Genomic DNA, 21,143 nt, shown 5'->3' with positions numbered 1-21,143 from the left:
TTGAGCGCCATGATCTGACTTGTATTCTAGGATGACTATTCTGAGAGAATTTATTTCAGAAAGAGACAAACCAGGAATAGCACACCAGAGGCCAATTTACCATGAAACTGATGAAGCTCAAGCTTCAAGGCTCTTTTCTTATGGATCCTTTCCAAGCCCCAGGAAGAACCTAAGCAATATATCTTCACATGGTCATATTCTTTTGTAAAATTTGCAAAATAAGATATTTAGTCAAGACTACTGTCTCCACTCCAAATCACTTCATCTTGTATCAGGCAGCTCTGGAGTAACTATGGGCATTTTGGGGATGCTGCTAAGGGGAATTTAACTTTAGGCTTAGTTAGCTATTTGTGGTTTATAGTCGCGTCCATGTATAGTTGAGTGATAACTATCCTAATACACGTATGACTTTCAGAAATGCTTCTGCCACCCACAGTGCACACTTATTTGGTGTTACGACAAGAATCCTGAGCTGAAATAGGAATACAACACAAACTCTGGTGCCCAGGACCAGAAAGATGTGGAAAGAGAAGAAACATGAAGAAAGAAAAACTGATTATCATTCTCTTCTCTCTATAGAAAATATCACAAAGTGGTTGTATTAGTCCGTTCTCATGCTGCTAGTAAAGACATACCAGAGACTGGGTAATTTATAAAGAAAAAGAGGTTTAACGGACTCATAGTTCCATATGGCTGGGGAGGTCTCACGATCATGGTGGAAAGTGAAGGAGGGGTAAAATCACATCTTACATGGCAGCAGGCGAAAGAACATGAGCAGAACTGCCCTTTTATAAAACCATCAGATCTCACAAGACTTATTAACTATCACAAGAACAGCACGGGAAAAACCTGCTCCCATGATTCAACTACCTCCCACCAGGTCCCTCCCATGACATATAGGGATTATGACAATTCAGTGTGAGATTTGTGTGGGGACACAGCCATAACCTATCAGTGGTTATCATATGAAGAGATGACCAAAGACTATGGTCACCCAAAAAATATAAGAAAAGTTGAAGAAGTATCAGGCTGTTAAAAAGATGTGTTGCCAGATGTGATGGCTCATGCCTGTAACCCCAGCACTTTGGGAGGCTGAAGGGGGCAGATGGCTTGAGCCTAGGAGATGGAGACTAGCCTGAGCAACATGGCAGAATTCTGTCTCTGCAAAAAAATCGGCCAGGTGTGGTGGCATGTGCCTATAGTCCCTGCTACTCAGGAGGCTGAGGTGAGGGGATCATTCCAGCCCAGGAGGTCGAGGCTGCAGTGAGCTACGATCACGCCACTGCACTCCAGCCTGGGCAACAGAGCGAGACCCTATCTCAAAAATATATATATGTATTTAAAAATGTTTATAGTATTTAACAGCTTTTTTAGTTGTAATTTGCTGTGCTTTCACTTATCATTCTAAATATTTACTTTTGTACATGTATGTATCTGTTATTTTGTGGGTTTTTTTCCTTACAAAGGACCTCCCAAATTGTATAAGTTTGAGGCCCTACAAAATCTGAAACCATCCCTTAAAGAGACCAAAAAGAAGGCCACCATGACAAATAATTAAATGACCAAAATATGAAATCCAATGGAGATGAAGAGAAAGTAATGAGTTTGAGATTTATTTAAAATATAAAAGCAAAAGGGCTTCTTAATCAACTGGATATGGGGAATTGGGCTGCGTCTAGGATGATTCTTGTTTGGGTGAATGGATAGGATTGGCATCATTCACTAAGACAGGGAATTTGGCCAGAGGAAGATGATGTCTATGGAGATATGTGTCAGGAGTGAGACTAAAGCCAGAGAGACAGACTGAACAGTCATCAGTGTTTATACAGGAGAAGCCAGGGTAACAGATTAGCAGGTTAATGGTTTGGTTGAAGAGTAAGAACAGGTGAGGTCAAAGGATGGAACCCTGAGAAGCAATTCCACGATATGTTGGTGCCGCTGTGTGTGTGGGAGATGGGAGAAAGGTAAAGGAGACAGAGAGTTAGAAGAACCAGGAAAGAAACAGTAGCTTTATTAAATGGAGGGAGAAGTATGTTTCAATAATTTCAATAAGAGATAACTATTATTATCTCTTATCTCTTCAGTAAAAGATAATTGTTATTAAAGTGTATTAAATTTGGCTAACAAGGATATAAATGGTGTCTTAGTTCATTTTGTGCTGCTAAAATGGAACACCACAGACTGGGTAATTTCTAAAGAAAAAAAATTTATTTCTCACAGTTCTGGAGGCTGAGATGTCCAATATCAAGGTGCCAGCATCTGGTGAGGCCTTCCTGCAGCATCGTCCCATGGTGGAAGGCAGAAGTCCAAGAGAGCTCACAAGACAGAGGGCAGAAGGGGGCCAAACTCATCCTTTTATCAGGAGCCCACTCCCATGATAATTAACCCACTCTAGAGATAATAGCATCAATCCATTTACGAGGGCAGAGTTCTCTTGCCCTAATTACCTCCTAAAGTCCCACTGCCCCACACCGTGTCCATCACATGAACTTGGGGGAACACATTCAGACCACAGCAACTGGAGACCCTGAGTGAGAACAAACTTGGTGCACTTGTGAAAGTCAGAGTCAGACTGTAGTGGACTGAAGAATGAATAGGAAATGGACTTGGGAAGTGTGGATACCTCTTTTATGAATCATGACCAGAAATAAAAAGAAAGATAAGGAACTAGAGAGGATATGGGGTCATGGGTGGGTCATGCCTGCCTTATTTGTATCTACTAATGCTAAATAGATACCCGCCCTCTGACCCAACAATCCCACTCCTGGGTAACCACCTAAGCATCCTCAAAAGAATGGATACATTATGGCATATTCATACAATGGAATAATATACAGTAATAAAAAGAACGAACTACAGATAAACACAAAAGGGACAAATCTCAAAAGTATTACGCCAACTGAAATTAGCCTGACCTAAAACACCACCACATACTGTATAATTTCATTGGTCTCAAGTTCAGAAATAGGTAAAACTAATCTATGTTGTTAGAAGTCAGAATAGCAGTCACCTCTGAGGAGGAGAGGTATTAACTGGGAAGAGCATGAGGGAGCCTTCTCAAGTGCTGCAAATGTTCCATGCCTTGATCTGTGTGGGTTGCCTGGCTGCACACATAGGTAAAAATGCATTTAGCTGCACTCTAAGATGACCAAATTTTATGTCCTTTACTTTGCAATATCTCAATTTCAAAGTTTTTACAATAATGTGTAAAAGTAAAAATTTTAAAATAGCTTTACTAAGGAAATTCCACTAAGAAGATCTGTAAAATACCACCAAATCAAACTGAATCCTGAGTTGGCCCAAAGGTATCTGACAATAATATGCACAGCAGTAATGGCTGAAGCAGCCCAAACCCAGTGAATCTACCAGTCATGGAATAAGCAATCCTTTCTCTTAGGCAGCACTATCACTGTTTCCAGCTCACTCATTATTATCTACCAAAAAATCCTGCTCCCAAGTCCACATTTTCATGTGAACAATCTATTCTTCCCAATTGGGTAGACCTTCAGATCATCAAAAAGAGTTTTCTAGGGCTCAGCATCAGCCTAATACCTCTCATATGTCAAAATAACACAATTGCTGACTTCCATCACTATTGTAGAAGAGCCATTTAGAAGACGGATTTGCACCCAGTGGAATCACAGCAGAAGTTCATAATCCTCTCCTTTGTTGCCTTTTTATTGTATCAAATGATGAGGTGATAGCAGCTGGCATTGAACCAAAGTCACTCTGGTTTTCAAAAACAAACCCTATTATTCATTAATAAAGTTAGCACTATTTAAAATATACAATATTTGCATGCTCATTATAAAAGAGAATATTAAATACTTACCATTTTGTCTGGTACCAACAGCAGCAATAATTACTGGAACTGAATTTAATGCTCTTTTTATCACTGGAATATAATTATCCTTTACTTCATGGAATGAAAACTTGTCATTAACGTTGTATTTGATCACAATGATGTCAGCGCCCCCAATTAGATTTCGAGAAGTGTACCAATCACTGTCAAATATGTCCTAAACCAAAATGCAAACAGCAATCTTTAGTCTACTTATCTTCCAATCAATGCTGAAATAATTTATGACATTAATTTTTGGAATTCATAAAAAATTATTTTAAAATAAGTAACTACATAAAATTAAAAGTGTTGCAGTCTGCCAACCCTCTTTTTGAAAATGTTTACTTACTCATGTAGCCTGGACAATTATGTAATGGTTAAACAGGAGAACCTGAGAATTCTTGAGAGTCAGATGAAATAAGCAACCTCTTTCACTATTTGCACTTAAAAATAAGCCTTTTGTTTTAAAATTACACTATATTTTTATCACCTCATAAATTCAAAAGTGTAACATTATGGCATTAGATGGAAGAGCAACAGTATGAGTAACGAAGCGTCAAAGGTTTTCCTGTGACCCAGTTAGACACTGCAGGATTTTCAGTGTTTTGAACTGCAATACATTTTAAATTCTGTGAAGTTCCATATACTTTATTCGTATTTTCAAAACTCATGTATACTTTTCAACTTCATCCATCCTTTGGACAGTACTGTATATATAGAGTATGAATGTGGGGTGAGGGAGAAATTCCTTTATAAAAAAAGAAATACTGTGTATTACAAGGTGTTAACATGGTAAGGAATATATTTTCAATTCATGTATTTTGCTTACATAAATTAAAAATTCAGGATAAACCCTTCTAGTTCTGAAATATTTACTTTTGTGCTACAGCTAATAACATTTATATTTATTTAGAACTGGGGCCATAAGTAATTTACGACAAACACTATTCCTTAAAAATATAATGTTTTGATTTTTTTTTTTTTTCCTTGGAGACAGGGTCTTACACTCTGTCACCCAGGATGGAGTTCAGTGACGTGATCTTGGCTCACTGCAGCCTCTGCCTCCCAGGTTCAAGCAATTCCTGTGCCTCAGCCTCCCGAGTAGCTGGGACTACAGATGTGCACCACCATTCCAGCTAATTTTTTGTACTTTAGCAGAGATGGGGGTTTCAACCATGATGCTCAGGCTGGTCTTGAACTTCTGAGCTCAGGCAATCTGCCCACTTCGATCTCCCAAAGTGGTAGGATTACAGGAATGAGCCACCACGCCTGGTCTGGGTTGATATTTTAAATATAATTTTTCAAAGTTTTTGTATGAATAGTGATGTAAGGAAAATATCTTTAGGTATCTTAATTCCACTACCAAATAAGTACAAGTAGTTTTCTTCTCACATTCTAGTTAACTATTAATCATTTGTCCTTTTATGTGGCCTTTGGTACATATTTCCAGGATGTAATAAAGCTAGATTAAGAAAATAGCTAGGTGTGACTAACGGGTCCAAAATCTGTTGAGCTAAGAAAGTCCAAACTTTGAAATAATGAATCTAAAACAGGGTTAACAGTGTTTGAATCAGCCAACCAAGGTCTACGTGACAGAGCTTTTATCCTACAATGGAACATTCTGGAGGAGTTATCACACAGCAATGCCCTTCTGCAGAGAAAGCTTCTTCTCATCAGTGCCTCCCCCAGTTCCCCATACCCTCCCAGCCACTCATTTCTCACAAGTACACTCAGAGTAACAAGAACTGCAGAATTTTTTGTCATGAATACCCTATCAAAACTGGGATGCGTACAGTATCTTTGAAGGAAGGTAAAAGAACCAAAAAAAAAAAAAGGCAAACTATAAACAACAAAGGCAAGGCTTGAACTTAGTAGAGGGTGCAAGGGGGGAGAAGGGAAGTGGGACACAGTGCAAGAAAATGGGAAAGCTTCCCAGCAGAACTCTCAAACTGCCAAATCCCAAACCACACAGACTATTCAGTTCCAAATGCATCTGTTATAGCATTCAAGTTCAAAGTATACAAGTATAACAGAGTGCATAAGTATAACAAGGAAGACAAACGAGATAAAAAGCTAAACAAAAGTGGGGCCAATATTAAGCAGCCATTTAACTCTGAGAGAATAAATCAAAAGTAGCTGCTTTTCGAATTCCAAATAGTTCAAAATTCCAGAGTTACTGGAGAAGTATCCGGGGAAGAGGAGGACCTTTAAGGGAAAACGTTATGAAAAAATGGGTCTGGGCATCTTTAACTCTGTGGGATTGAGGATGTGAAGACTATAAATACTTTTATTTGTAATCCAAAGCAGAGCTTCAAACCCTGCAAAGAAAACTGTAAATCTATTAAACTACCTCACTGCTTTTTGTGGAATATTTTTAACAAATAGTAAAAGATATAGAAACGTGAAATGAAATAATAACGTACCACACCAAAAAAACAGATGGGAAAGAGAGAAAGACACACTAAATAATGTGCTATGTCTAATGAATCTGCAGCACATTTGTTTTAAAAGTTCCAAGTATTTAAGGCAAGGATCCAGGGTAAGGCTAAGGATCTACAGAAGAGAACTAGGGAAGAGAAACACAGATATCTCATTTAAACTTCAAGGCTGGCCGGGCGCGGTGGCTCAAGCCTGTAATCCCAGCACTTTGGGAGGCCGAGGCGGGCGGATCACAAGGTCAGGAGATCGAGACCACAGTGAAACCCCGTCTCTACTAAAAATACAAAAAATTAGCCGGGCGCGGTGGCGGGCGCCTGTAGTCCCAGCTACTCAGGAGGCTGAGGCAGGAGAATGGCGGGAACCTGGGAGGCGGAGCTTGCAGTGAGCCGAGATCGCGCCACTGCACTCCAGCCTGGGCAACAGCGTGAGACTCCGTCTCAAAAAAAAAAATAAATAAATAAAAAAAATAAACTTCAAGGCAACAACAACACATCTCTTCTCAAACTATGTCAAAGAGAAAATACTCCAAAGATTTCCAGAATTATGAAGGAAATCAAATTCTCCTACCACTTGTAAATCAGTTCCAGGATTTCCTCTAGGGGGTTATGCAACACAAGGCTTGGAGCCACATTTGGAGAATTGAACTCATCTTTAAAAAAAAAAATCTGAATTTCTACAGTGAAACTATTTTATTTTACTTGAATGTGGGGCTGCATGTATGAAGAATGAACATCGCTGCCCCAGTGTACTGGTACTGTAGTTGTATACATCTTGAATGACCTGCGAAAATCTTACTTTTGCTTAGTATTAATACAAGTGATACATAACTATACTAAAGTTATAACAAACACTTTATTTTTATATTAGCTACCACTTATAGAGCAGCTACTAAATGTCAGCCTCTATACTTAGAACGTGATGCGTGCTAGTTTCTCATTCACTTCTCAGCACAGCTCTAGGAGGCAGATTATTTTATAGATAGGGAAAATAAGGCTGAGAAGGTAAGTGATTTAACAAGGACACGCAGACCTGAAATGGCAATGTGAGAATCTGAAATCAGATCCTTTTGATATCAAAGGCTGTGCTTTATCTGCTCTATGTAATATTCTGATTCCGTAATATATCAAATAACAGTTTATTAATGCAATCAGCTTTAGTATCTCTGATGGGCTTTACTTACCACCAAGTGAAGAAAAGCACCTTATAAAGAGCAACTCTAGAAATGGAATCTCATATCTGAAGATCATTATAGCCCAGCAAATTGTACCGGGTTACAAACTTGGTGCCTTAAATAGGGCCAGAGTCTAACCAAACAAAAAGTGATTAGCAAAATAAACCATAACAACCAGCATATGGGAAAAATCCGTACCATAGAGGCTTATTTTCTCCATTTGGAAGATTTCATTTTACTAGACAAAGTGTATGGGATCACAAGCATTGCTGTTTGCAAAATTAACAATATAAACAGGAAAGTGTTAACAGCTCAAATTAAATATAGGGAAAGCAATCCTAACATCCTAATGTAGCTAATTTTATTTTCCCTACGTTTACTCTATTCACCAAACATTTGTTCAACTGCATGTTGAACCGTTATGTTTTTAGGCTGTAAGATCTTTCACGACGAAAGAGTCCAAGTAAAAGAAGTGTTTCATTTGCCTGCATAGACTCTGGTCAGTAAGCTCTCCATCACACTTCTTATGACCAGCGTCATCACTGTCATAACTAGGGGTTTAATAGCATCTCTTAACTGAAAAGGTCTGTTTTTTATTTTACCAAATTAACAAACTTTCTTCTTTAACTGAAAACTTACACAAGCGAGTGATCTTCTTTCTGTTACATGGAATTTTGCATAAAAAATTTTTCCAAGTACACTCTACACATTTTTTAGAAAGGCATGATAGTTTCCTATAGCCCTGATTCAGTTTTTAAAATTGCTGTTTAAATGTGAAATCTCACACAATGACAATTCGTATTTTTTCAGGCACTAAACTTTCTTCTGTTATTAAATGTAAACTTAGCTGAAACATACGTAACTCCAATATCAGTAAAGAGTCAGAGATTTTCAAATAAGACCAAAGGAAAACATTCAAACATAATGTTATTGTATACTGAAAATACTTATATGTGTCAGAAAGTAAATTCCTTTCTCCCTTAATCAAACACTCAAGAATCGGGCTACAATTTATCCACTTCACTACAATTTTGTTCAATTATTACAAATTTTAATTTTTTAAGTTTTCCAAGCAACATTAGTAATATTATTTCTGATTTATGAGTCACTAAGACAAATGGCTAATACATAAAGAGTATTTGCATTATTAAAATTAAAAGTTTTCAGAGATCAATTAATAGTGCTATAAATGAGTCATTTAAAATTAACTCCCAGTCCCTGTCTTTTCCTCCGCTTTCCAGAGGAACTATTTCTGAACTGTCCCAATGAAAAGTATTTTTGCCTGTGTTGAGCTTTGAGAAGGCTATATTTTTAGAACACCAATATTACACTATCACCCATAGGGTAGGCATAAAAAAACACTGCTTTCTGCTGGTGAAACTTAGTGACCCCGTCCCTTGGAGTTGGCACATTCAACTGTCAGCTGCCTCCCAAGGGACAACCCACAGTCGTGAAGTGTACCAGTAAGTGCTCCACATTCCCACTGGGGCCTTCTATCTTCCTAAGAGTCTTCTCTGACGGGGCTGTGCCCTGCCCAGTGAAACAAAGGACCGAATATTTTCTCAAAAATGTTTGAAAATTTGACCCATGTAACGCGAACACTCCACACTCACGGAAGTGGGCAGAAGGGGGAGGGGGCAAAAAAGGAAAGAAAAGCTTCTTCAGCCTTGGCGTGGAGCAGCTGCTGTTCCTTACCCAGACGGGACAGTCGTGGACCACCAGTTTGACATTCCCAAACGCACTGGCCTGATACTCGGTGAACACTGGACGCGCGACCGTGCTGGCCGCGTTCAGCAACAAGCTGCTCTCGTCCCCCGAGACCAGAGGGCTTCTCCCCAGGTAAGTGCGGATGAGACCCGACGGCCGGTTGTCCTGGTGGAACGCGTCCCCCTCGTTCCCCAGCGCCACGATGTGGATGGACCTGCACGGACAGAGAGGGGGCGAGGGGAGAAGGGAAGCACGGTCAGCGCGCGGGTCTCTCTTCGGAACAGGAAGTGCGGGGGACAGCGCGCGGCTAGGATGGGCACCAGCCCCCGTCCCTGGGGCGCACGGCACGCGCTGGAGAGAGACAATGGCAGGACGGCGGCGCGTACGTACATGATCTCAAATCCAAGGGCAGGGCGGCGACTCGGAGAAAAGCAGCGGCTTACGGCCTCGCGGGGCCCCCGGGCGGCGAGTTCACCCGCAATCCGCTCATCCCCGGCCGCGTCCCTCTCGCGCGCCTCCACCGCGGCGGGGCCGACGCAGAGCGGGGCCGGGGCCGCGCCAGCCAGCAAGCGAGCCGGACACCAGGGTGGGCTAGCGGGCGGGGGGCAAGCTGCTGCTACTCAGAGACTGCCCGGGAACATCGCCGGGCGCGGGACTGCCGCGCAGCCCCGAGTGGACGCAGCTGACCGCAGTCCCCTCTCCGCCGCGCCTCCTCGGCTGGCAGCTATCGCCTCCTGCTGCTGCTGCTGCCGCTGCTCCTCCTCCTCTAGGCAGAGAAGGGGGGTCGGGGAGATCGGGGCCTCCGCCCCCTCGGCGGACCGGGCGAAGCACGTGCCGGCCCCGGGGGTCGGGCGGACACAGGGAACGCGCTCCCCGCCGAGGCCCCGGAGCTCCCGCGGCGGCGGCCGGACACAAAGGAGTGGCCCGCGCGGGGCGCCGCGGAATATAAATTAATAAATACAACGCCCCAGCCCGAGAGCTCCCGACCGCCAATCCGCCTGCAGCAAGTTTGTTCAACTCGCAAGGCCGTAACCAGAGCCAGGAAAGGGGGGTGGGGCGATGGGGCCCCCGCTCACTCCGGACTGGAAAAAGGAGGTTAGGGAAGCTAGGGATTCCAGCACGAGTGCCGCCCCAGCAACCCGATTTTCCCCCCTCTTGGCTTTGACCGAAAGTGCTTTACCACGACTGCCGCTTTGTCATTTGTCAACATGCGCTACTGCTGTTTTCTAAAATCATACTTGTGAGAAAAAATAAAGGCAACATTCATGCCGCTGCAGAAAGGGTTCTTTGTTCGCACACCAATTAATTTGCTAATGTCGCCTTGGGGGGATTATTTACTATTTCGAGCTATATTTAGCGTATTTTAGCGAAAACTTCAGGATTTTAAATGCTGGGATTTTTAGTGTGATCGTTTTTAAAGGAAGTTATGTATGGGGGTTTAATGTGTTGGTGAGTTAAATGCTAGTTTACTTGAAGATTTTTCTGTACACATTATGGACACATTTAATAATAGCTCCGCAGACCAACTGAAAACATAATCATGTAAATGCAAAGATACTTTAGATTCTTTCATAATAATGCACTGAAGTAAAGGCTATGAATATCCCTAGCGTGCTTCAAACTACCTCAATACAAACGAACACTGGGATCCACTTACTAACACCAAAATGGGCCAGGGATTACTCTGGGGTTAGACGCCTCCATACAGTATTAAAATTCTAACCAGTACCTTACTCCGTGTTAAAAAGAGTTCTTGCTTATCCTTTTATCTATTTATTTTTCCCTTCTGTAAAATTGGACTGTTTCTTTTCTCAACTGAGCTATTTTGAGGGTATGAAAGAAGGGGTATTGAGTAGGGTAGTAAAAAACTAGGGTAACAGCTTTTTATTATGGGCCCTTATTGCTCGGTTAAAAGTAGTTTAGTAGTTTCTCGTGCTCAGAGAAGATATAATAGCAGACATTCTTTATGTGGTCACTAATTTTTTTAAATCTAATTTCCCTTTGCATTTTCTATGATTTCTCTTTTAGTCTCTAGAACCTAAACCATCCTTAAAAATTCCAGCATTCAGGATCACTTTTTCTCTTGGGTTAATGGAAAATATATTTTCTCATCAGTCTCTTCCAGAAACCCATAAGTCAAAAACAAAGACACTAGAATGGATGAATGGATAAAGAAAATGTGGTATACACATGTAATGGACAATTAGCCTTTAAAAAAGCAGAAAATTCCTTCATAAACTACAACATGGATGAACCTTGAGGACCTTGTGCTACGTGGAATCAGCCAGTTGCAAATCACAAAAAGTGATTCCATTTATAGGAGGTATCTAAAGTAGTCAAACTCTTAGAAACAGAAAGTAGAATAACAGTTACCAGGGGCTGGGGAGAGGGGAAAAGGGGTCGTTGTTCAACAGGTATAGTGTTTCAGGTTTGCAGGAAGAAAAAGATATAGATATCTGTTGCATGAGGTGCATCCGTAGTTCATACTATACTGAACTATAGGACTGAACACTAGAACATTATTAACTAAACACTAGAACATGTACTGAACACTAGAACATGATTAACGTGGTAAATATTGTTATATTTTATGACAATATAAAAATATTAATACAAAAATGAAACAAAAAAAGACACCAAAGTTGCTGACAACTGGGAAGTGTCAGAAAGGGGGAAAGTATTCATTTTTTCCTTCGTTACTGAATATGTGAGCCAAGCCTGTGCTGGGTAGGCATGGGAGATCCCAAGATACATAAGACTTGGTCATTGACCAAGGCAATTTGTTACCAGAAAGGGGTCCCAATCCCGACTCCAAAAGAGAGTTCTTGGACCTCCAGTGAGGAATTCAGGGAGTCCATAAAGTGAAAGCAAGTTGATTAAGAAAATAAAGGAATAAAATAATGGCTACTCCGTAGGCAGAGCAGTGTCATAGGCTGCTCAGCTGAGTATACTTATAGTTATTTCTTGATTATATGCTAAACAAGGGGTGGATTATTCATGAGTTTTTCCGGAAAGGGTGGGCAATTCCCAGAACTGAGAGTTCCTCCGCTTTTTAGACCATATAGGGTAACTTCCTGACGTTGCCATGACATTTGTAAACTGTCATTGTGCTGGTGGAGTGTCTTTTAGCATGCTAGCGCATTATAATTAGCATATAATGAGCAGTGAGGTTGACCAGAGGTCCCTGTCACCACCATCTTGGTTTTGGTGGGTTTTGGCCGGCTTCTTTACCGCATTCTGTTTTATCAGCAAGGTCTTTGTGACCTGTATCTTCTGCTGAGCTTCTATCTCATCCTGTGGCTAAGAATGCCTAACCTTCTAGGAATGTAGCCCAGTAGGTTTCAGCCTTGGTGTACCCAGCCCCTACTCAAGATGGAGTTGCTCTGATTCAAACGCCTCTGACATATTAATTAGTTTGTGAATATTAGCACACTTAATCCTTTTGAAAACATTCTAGTTCCTTAAGTGATTAGGCAGTCAGTAAAAGAGATAGGTACAAAGTAAAAGATAAGTTCAGTGAATGTTAGGAAGAGATCTGTGCTTTCTGTGTCAGATAGAAGTTCATAAAGGAAGTAAACATTGTCTTAGGTCTTAAAAGATTAAGAGTTTGTTAGCTTTGGAGGAAGAGGAGGTTAGAAGGGAAGGAGTATTTGAAAGATCTGGACAGACATCACATGCAAAGGTATAAAAAAATGGAAGATCATGACTCGTCCTAGGAACAGCAAGAGATGAAGTTAGTGCTAGCATGAAGATTTCTATATTAAAGCAGGCAGAAAAAAGAGTGGTGGAGGCTTCCCAAGAGATTTCTGGAGTCATACCTGGTGATACTCAAGCTACAAATTGAGTATCTGGTACAAAGCCTGGCTACATACTCACCAAACCTGTTTTCTCTTCCAAGACAGCTAAATGACATTTCTCAAATTTTGTGCATATAGGTAGAGCTACATGATTAGTTCTCATCAACGGAATATGATCCCTGCTGAGCAGTAGAGAAGTGTGTCTCTCCATTCGCTTTTATCTTCCTGTCTCAACCACATGAAGTCAGGTCAACCTTGAAGCCAGGTGTTTGAAGCTATTGGGACTGCAGTGTGGAACCAGTCCTTGAATGACTAGTTAGAGCAGAGCTTCCTCACAGCATGCATTGTACTGTGATTTGAGTGATAAATAGATCTTCAGTGAGTTGAGCCAGACATTTTGAGGTCAATTATTACAGCAGCAAGTGTTATTTATCTTGGCTAAAAGAATATCACAGATGGTCCATTTCCTGGTATCTTAAAGATCTTTTCATAATTTTCTTATGATCACTTTTTTAAAGTTATTTCCCTTTTATTTCAAATTTTTATTTGTTTTATGTATTTGTAGTTTCTCTCATTAGCACATTTAAAAAATTTTATTTTACCAGTGTTAACAGAACAGATATCACATGTCCTCCAACCTCAAGGTCACTGGGGAACACACAGGAAGGGCTTCCAACCCAAACAATATTTTTTTCCTATTTTAGTGACTGAAATGCCACCATTTCATATTTACTCTATTAGATGTTCTTATCCCTAAAGGAGATGTAGCATAAGGTACAGTGAGGACATGTAAAGTAATTGAGTGGGCTATTACTAGTCCCCAAATTGTGAATATTCATATACTGGTTTTTGAAAAACGTGTTGGTTCCTTAACAGCTGGAGAGGAAGTAAGCATTGGTGAGGTCCGGCCTAGAGATCTAGGCTTGGCAGAAGATTTTTTCCAACTATGTTTCAAGGAAAACTAGGTTTCCATAGAAGAATCTTCAAATCAGCTTGAGGAGGTGGCAGAAAAAGAGTAAGCAGTGAGATCTGAACTCTGACACTGCATCTTAAAGTCAATCAGGGCGGTCTTATTGCTATCTTTATAAAAAAAAGTTTCATATTCATTTTCTTTAAAAAGATGGGTTTTCCAAGGTTAAAAACCAACACAATTTTTAAGACCACTTATCTAGAGCCTGAGTCTTCAAGGAGGGGTACAGAAGATGATCCCTGAAATTCCAGAATAAACTTCTAATCACACCCATTGTTTTTCTACCGAAAAAAAAAGGGAGGAGAAAAAAATTAAGCTTTACTACTAGTTAATGTCAGGATTGTTGCTGGTACCCCAGGCTGACCAGTAAGTGGGCAGACACAAGGAGTGTTGGGGGCACGGCAGCAATAGGATGCACAGTGAGGGGTAGCGGGAGGGCTGTATGTTCACGTTCAACATACTGCCACATGTTGCAGTTTCTGTTTCTAAGGGGACTTATGAATCATATTTAAGTAAACTACTGTTACAGCAGGAACCAAGGGAGACAGTGTTAAAAATGCAAGAAGAAGCAAAAACACCCAGCCAAGCTGATGTTTCTGACACTCTTTGGGAGCCACATTGCAAGGTAAAAAACCAACGACTAATCAGATTTGCCAAGAAGTTGACCGTAATAATAGATTATAAAAAACACTGTTTTAAGTATAAATTTACAGCCATTTTTGGGAACATTGATTTCACTCTAAGTGCATATTATAGTTAATAGATAATGATATTCTAAACTGATTACAATTAGCTAGCAACTTAAAAACTAAACATCAAAGTATTGAAGGCAAACTCAATAAAGTTTCTAGCATGTTTAAGTAGTGTACTATATGCAAGTCAATACTTTCAAGAAAAGTCACCAAGAATAAATGCTACAAAGTCTCTTCTGAGCTTTCTTAAAAATGAAAGTCAAAAAGCAGCACACTCTTGGGGAAATAGTTTTCTTCTTGCCAAGATAAAAATATCTAAAATAATACATAGAACACAAATGGAAAAAAACAACTGCATTCCTTTGTTAGCAAATACCTTGAGAATCTTCACATGAAGTTTTGCTAAACATCCAGTCATAAGTATCTGAACAAGTTAAACAATGTGGGAAGTTTACTATAAGGTTAAACTGAAAGCACAGATGTTTTTAATATGTTCCACTTTATGGTATTTGAGAAATTCTGTTTCAGTTTAGTATTTACTACATTGTGTTCCAACAAATGAAATACATTTTGAAATAACTTTTTTTGTGAGCCACTAAAGAAAAGCTGTAGTAGAGAAGACATATTTTCTCTTCTACATCTTTTGACAATACTGTAAACAATAATTGACTGTTTAAAAATAAAAACTGTGTTTTATGCAAAACTTCTTTACATGTAACCACTGACAGGTTAGTTGTTTTGACTAAACATTAAAAAAAAAAAAAGAATAGAAAAGAAGAATTCCAAGCTAACATTACAATGAGAGCAACCACATGAAATTCATTCACAGCATATCTCCTATGCAATTTATTCTAACAAAGAAGCTGGAGCCAGAATACAAGTAGTTAATTTTGTAGAAACAAGAATTTTATAGCAGCTTGAAAAAGTTTTTGTTGTGCAATACAACACACATAAAGAAAAGTGCAGAAAAGCTATGCACATGATTTAATAAATAATTATAAAATAAACATTCCTAAAATCTCTCAGGTCAAAAGTGAGAGCAGTCTCAGTGCTCACGGAAAGGCGTGTGCTTGTGTGTGTGCATGCACGGCGCCCGTCTTCAGCTACAGCCCTCTTCTTCTTTCCCTCAGAGATTATAATAAGCCTGGCTTTTGTAATGATTATTCATTTTTTCGTTAGACTTTTACTACCTCTATGTGCATTCCTAAACAGATATTTTGGTTTTGCTTCCTTTTGAACTCTTTCTAAGTGGGATCACACTGTATGTATTTGTGCCTTGATTCTTTTATTCATCATCATTTGTAAGATTAAATGGTGTTGCTGTAGCTGTGGTTTGTTTTTCTCCTTTTCATTGCTGAATAGCATCCAATGCAAATATATGCCACCATTTATTTATCCATCCCATTGTAGATAGACTCGTGGGCTATTTCCAGTTTCTGCCTATTATAAACAAAGCTGCTAGGATCACTTTTGCTTCAAAATATAGTATATTTGTGGGTGTGCTAGGTCACATGGCATGTGTATGTCCAGGGTTCTACACATAATTTTGTTTTTTAAGACATGGGGTTTCACTTTGTTGACCAGGCTAGACTCAATTGATTCTCCCACCTCAGCCTCCCAAGTAGCTGGGACTACAGGTGCATGCCACCATGCCCAGCTCCATAATTCTTTATACACTTAAGTATACTTACCATGTACCAGGCATTACATTAAGTGCTTTGCAAATACTGACTCATTTAATTCTCACAGCCACCTTATGGAGTAGGTTCTATTATTATCCTAATTTACTGGAGAGAAAATGGGGCACAAAGAGGTTAAGAAACTTGGCCACATGAAAAAAAGAGGCAAGAAACTTGTGTATCACCTGTGGTCAGGTGATCGAAACCAGCCTGGCCAACGTGTTGAAACCCCATCTCTACTAAAATTACAAAAATTAGTTGGGCATGGTGGCGGGAGCCTGTAGTCCCAGCTACTTGGGAGGCTAAGGCAAGTAATCCCAGCTACCCAAGTAGGGAGCAGAGGAGCTGGGATTCCAATTCAGACAATTGGCCCCAGGGTCTGTGCCCTTACCCAGTGTTTGAAACTGCCTCCTTCATTATGTAATGTTTGTGATTGAAAACAAGGCATGTAACCCATAAAATCTCTTCCATATTATAGAATTTTCTAACTCCCTAAACGTTTTCCAAATATAATTTCAATCAGTTCTGAAACTATATGTTAAACATGTAAAAACGTATTACACTTCTGATTAGTTTCAGAAACAGATGAGCAACATTTTGCAAGCAGGAAATATATTCATCAAATATCAACTAAAACTTTTGCATAATGGGACTGAAAAATGAGAATCATGAAGCAGTTCTTCATTGATAAATTCCACAGATCTTTTTAAGTTCTTTTCAGAGAGCCTTTAAATAAACTGAACATAAAACCAGATAACTGTATTGCTGTGTCATAAAATGTAAACCAAGATTTTAAAAAGAGACATATTCAATTGTCCTTCTCCCTGTAAAGCTTTATTCACAATAACTTTTGAGAGGAAAATTTCATAATGTATGTATCATTATCAAATAATGTATCACAATTAATACATTAAACTACGATTGACTTGATCTTCATCTCATGTATTAAAAATTTTCTGTTTGTGTTATATTGTATTCATAGTAATATATGCATGTAATTTATAGCCCTTGGGAGTGTGCTCACATTGTTTTCTGATGGGGTGCTTGGTCAAAAAAGTTTGGAGACTCCTGGCTGGTGCTTTGGGCTGTGCTCTGGAGGACAAGCTTAGAGATACCACAGTGAAGCTGGGCCTGCCAGGATGCAGAACACAGCACTGGGGCTGGCTACTGTGGTAAGGGAGGCTGCGACACAGGAAGTAAAGGAGAGATAGGGAAGAGCAACACAGATAAACTGCAGACCCGTTTGCCTAGCAATCAGCTCCGCGAAAAATGTATTTGTATTGTTTTAACTAATGAGAGATAAAGTGTGCAAATTTACACAAAATTTATAAAATTCAAGATTGGCTTTTTTTTTAAAAAACAACAACAAGAGTTTGCATGTACTTCATGACAGTAACTTAAGCAAAGTAATTCACCAAGACCAATGACCATTTAGTCAGTCTTCAGCAAAGTTGACTTTACTTATTTTATTCCCTGGGTCATTCTTCCCAGAGAACGAGCCTACAGTCTTCTTCTAAATTGTCGATTTCTTTTAAATTGTGAGGCTGTAATCTCAGTTGTGTTTGGAGAAGTCAAAGTGAGAATCTAGAACAAGCTTGTCCAACCTGCGGCCTAAGGGCCGCATGTGGCCCAGGATGGCTTTGAATGTGGCCCAACACAAATTTTTAAACTTTCTTAAAACATTATGAGATTTTCTTTTTTTTTTTTTTGCTTTTTTTTTTTTTTTTTTTTTAAGTTCACCAGCTATCATTAGTGTTAGTGTATTTTATGTGTGGCTCAAGACAATTCTTCTTCTTCCAGTGTGGCCCAGGGAAGCCCTGATCTAGAATGTTATGCACATGTGAAATCCAGCTATCCTAAACTCTTTCAGAAAATGTCGATGTTTGTTTCTTTGTTTGAACTTCGGTTATCTACCCACCTCTATCATTGTGCTCAGTGATGTTTTTAAAACAACTGTTTGGTTTTACAGTTAAAATATTACTTAAAAATAGCAGAACATACGTTTCTTTGAATCAGAGCTCCCTTTTTCTACTAGCATTTTTCAAAGGGTTGAACTCCAAAGAAATCTGGTAATCTGGCCTTTAATATGCCTGCTCTGTTATTTAGCTCTTGAAAAGTGATAAGACTCTTTTAGGCCAGGCACAGTGGCTCACTCCTATAATCCCAGCACTTTGGGAAGCCGAGGTGGGAGGATCAACAGGAGTTCAAGACCAGCCTGGCCAACAAGGTGAAACCCCACCTCTACTGAAAATACAAAAATTAGCCAGGCGTGGTGGCGGGAGTCTGTAGTCCCACTTACTTGGGAGGCTGAGGCAGGAGAATCGCTTGAACTCGGGAGGCAGAGGTGGCAGTGAGCTGAGATCGCACCACTGAACTGAAGCCTGGGTGATAGAGTGAGACTCCATCTCAAAAAAAAACCAAAAAACCTCTTTTAAATTATAAAATACCACCTCCAGGGATGTATATAAATAAATATAAGTATTGTTATCAAGCACCATTGATTGTGTATTATGTAGTACGCATAATTTTTTTGAAGTTTTCCATTTGTAGTCATACAGAAATATAGTATGTTAGAGTTAAGTGGTATAATACTTTGCTGGTATGACTTCTTTTCAATGAACTCTAATATGTTAAAAAATAGATTTTGTTCAGTATTGCTATAATTTGACTCATGTTTTAACTATATTAAAAGCCTTCCCCATCTCCTGCACTCCCTTTGCTTGCTGTGTTGTTTACATGCATCTCTGCTATGGCCATCCATTGGGTACTATCCCAGCTGGCACATTTTACAAACATGCTTTGAAATGTTCTCCTTTTTTATTCAGAAGCTGTCACAGATCATTTCCCCTGACTTCGTCTGCCCTCACACAATACATTTGGTCCTCATTTTTCTCAACTTGTTTATAACTTTTCACTTCTCACTCTATAATCCTGTCTGCAGTTAAAAATTTGATTTTACAGTTAATAGTAATTAAAATTTTCTTAGAGATTTTTCTTTGTTTGAGAAAAGTCCTGCTAATGCCATTATATATTAGGTTGGCAGTTCTACCCCTCATGAATAGTCCTTTTGGCATTCTAATAGATCACCTAGCTGAAACATTTAACAATTTTGGCTTATCTTACAGACATTTTTTCACTTTTTTTTTTCCTGCTCATTTACTCTTTCCTGAGATTCCCTTGGACACATTCTTACTTATTTTGATCTTCATGTTCCTTTTTTTTTTTTTTTTTCAAATGCTGTCTCTCAAGCAGAATCAGATATTCCTCTTTAGAGCTCCTTAAATATTTAAAATATTAAGCTGGGACTTCAGTAATATCTCTGATTGATATTCTCTCCTCTTTTACCTTCAAATTAAAACATATGCACTCATGTAATCATTACCATCCTTCCAGTTATACTACTAGTTTCTTTCCCCTGGCTATATTTAGCCAGATCCAAACCCCCTGCCCCGTCAGTAACTGTCACAACTCTGACAAGGCCCATTCTGTTTCTGCTAATGAAGGAGTGTTTTCAATGTTCATCTTCAACATGTTCTTGTGTTACCAGCTCCCTCCAGTTCTAGGACCTGGGTAGGACAAGGGCACTCTCCAACTACATTAAAAGGCATTTAGACCTTTCTCAGTGATGTCATAAGTATATGGATAGCCAAGCAAAGGTCCTTCTGGACTAATCTCAGTGGCAAGCAGAGCTTTTCAAACTTCTCCACTAAGTTAGAGATACCTGAGCAGAGCCTCCACTATTCCCATCCCTAAACTCTCATTCAGGCTGCAACGTAAATAGTGCAGTGCAGGCCCTGATTTCTTCAAAGTCTTCCCAGAGTTTTTTTGCCTTTAAGTCATAGTGTATCCTTATTGATTTAATATAAAAATAAGGATTACTTAACCACCAGGTAAAATTAAGGGATGTGCCATGTTTAGACTGACTTTTCTTTTAGATAGTTTTGTTTACCACCATAGAAATTGACAAATCATAAGAAGAACCTATTAAATTCTAAGGAGCCAGAAAATCCTTTTCTTCAGTAAAACATGGCAACAAATGACATTTTGTTGAACAAATTAGTGCACAATTCTTTTTGTAGGTGAAGAGAAACAAAAGAATAATCAGTCATTGTTACTAGAATGTTTGTCATATTGGCAAAAATCTGTTTTTACTGATCATTATGTCTAACTCTTCAGAATCATGGGAAAAATCTATGTGTCTATCTATGAATAAAAAGAATGAGACACTCAGAATTGTGCAGCCCTGGTATAACATAAGCAGCAGTGAAGTATAATGTAATACAAACAAAACAAAACAGACCAAAAAAAAGCAGAGTTTACTTTGCTTTGTTTTGTTTCAGCACAAGCATTTTATTTCTCACTAGCTGTAGCCTTGAAATGGAACAGTCTGTTACTAGGCCACCACCCACAAACAGCCACAAATTGTACACTATTAGTAACTCTCCATGCTAGACTCTAGAATTAGGAGACATTTTCAGCCAGTGCATTTTATTAACTCACTATGATCTAATATAAATTCCTCAGTCCTTTTGCATTAACTATGATTACAACAATGTTTTGCTAATGATCCCCATCATGATCTCAAAGATTTTTATTGCAGGAAGTGAAATTGATCTAAATAGAGTCACTATTCTAAACAACTGAGCTAGAAATGTCATGGGGAGAGGCCAGCTGGGCTGCTCAGGCTGGCCTCAGGATGACATTGCCTGTTAAGTCACATTGTCCAAGGCTCATTCTTCAGTTTTGCAAGTCCACAAACTTTATTTTGTCAAGGTGCCCAGGGTTGATCACACTCAGGGGACTAGGTTTGTCCCAATCCAAAGCACAAGAGGCCAATGTGTAAACTA

At 39.4% G+C, this 21,143-nt stretch overlaps 1 protein-coding gene across 2 annotated transcripts in view; it reads right to left on the bottom strand.

The window, feature by feature from the left end:
• Nucleotides 1-9,897, bottom strand: part of RHOBTB3 (Rho related BTB domain containing 3) — a 65,243-nt gene extending 55,346 nt beyond the window's left edge. For both annotated transcript variants that reach the window (XM_005557403.4, XM_005557404.4), the window contains exons 1-3: nt 9,549-9,897; nt 9,147-9,372; nt 3,833-4,019 (exon numbers count right to left, since the gene is read on the bottom strand). In XM_005557403.4, the coding sequence (XP_005557460.1) occupies nt 3,833-4,019; nt 9,147-9,372; nt 9,549-9,550 (415 nt within the window). In that variant the 5' untranslated portion in view covers nt 9,551-9,897. The remainder of the gene's footprint in view (nt 1-3,832; nt 4,020-9,146; nt 9,373-9,548) is intronic.
• Between the last annotated feature and the right edge of the window lie 11,246 nt (nt 9,898-21,143).

This window comes from Macaca fascicularis, chromosome 6 (genome assembly GCF_037993035.2).
Source record: "Macaca fascicularis isolate 582-1 chromosome 6, T2T-MFA8v1.1".
Lineage (NCBI taxonomy): Eukaryota > Metazoa > Chordata > Mammalia > Primates > Cercopithecidae > Macaca > Macaca fascicularis.
This window is presented reverse-complemented; position numbering and strand designations above follow the sequence as displayed.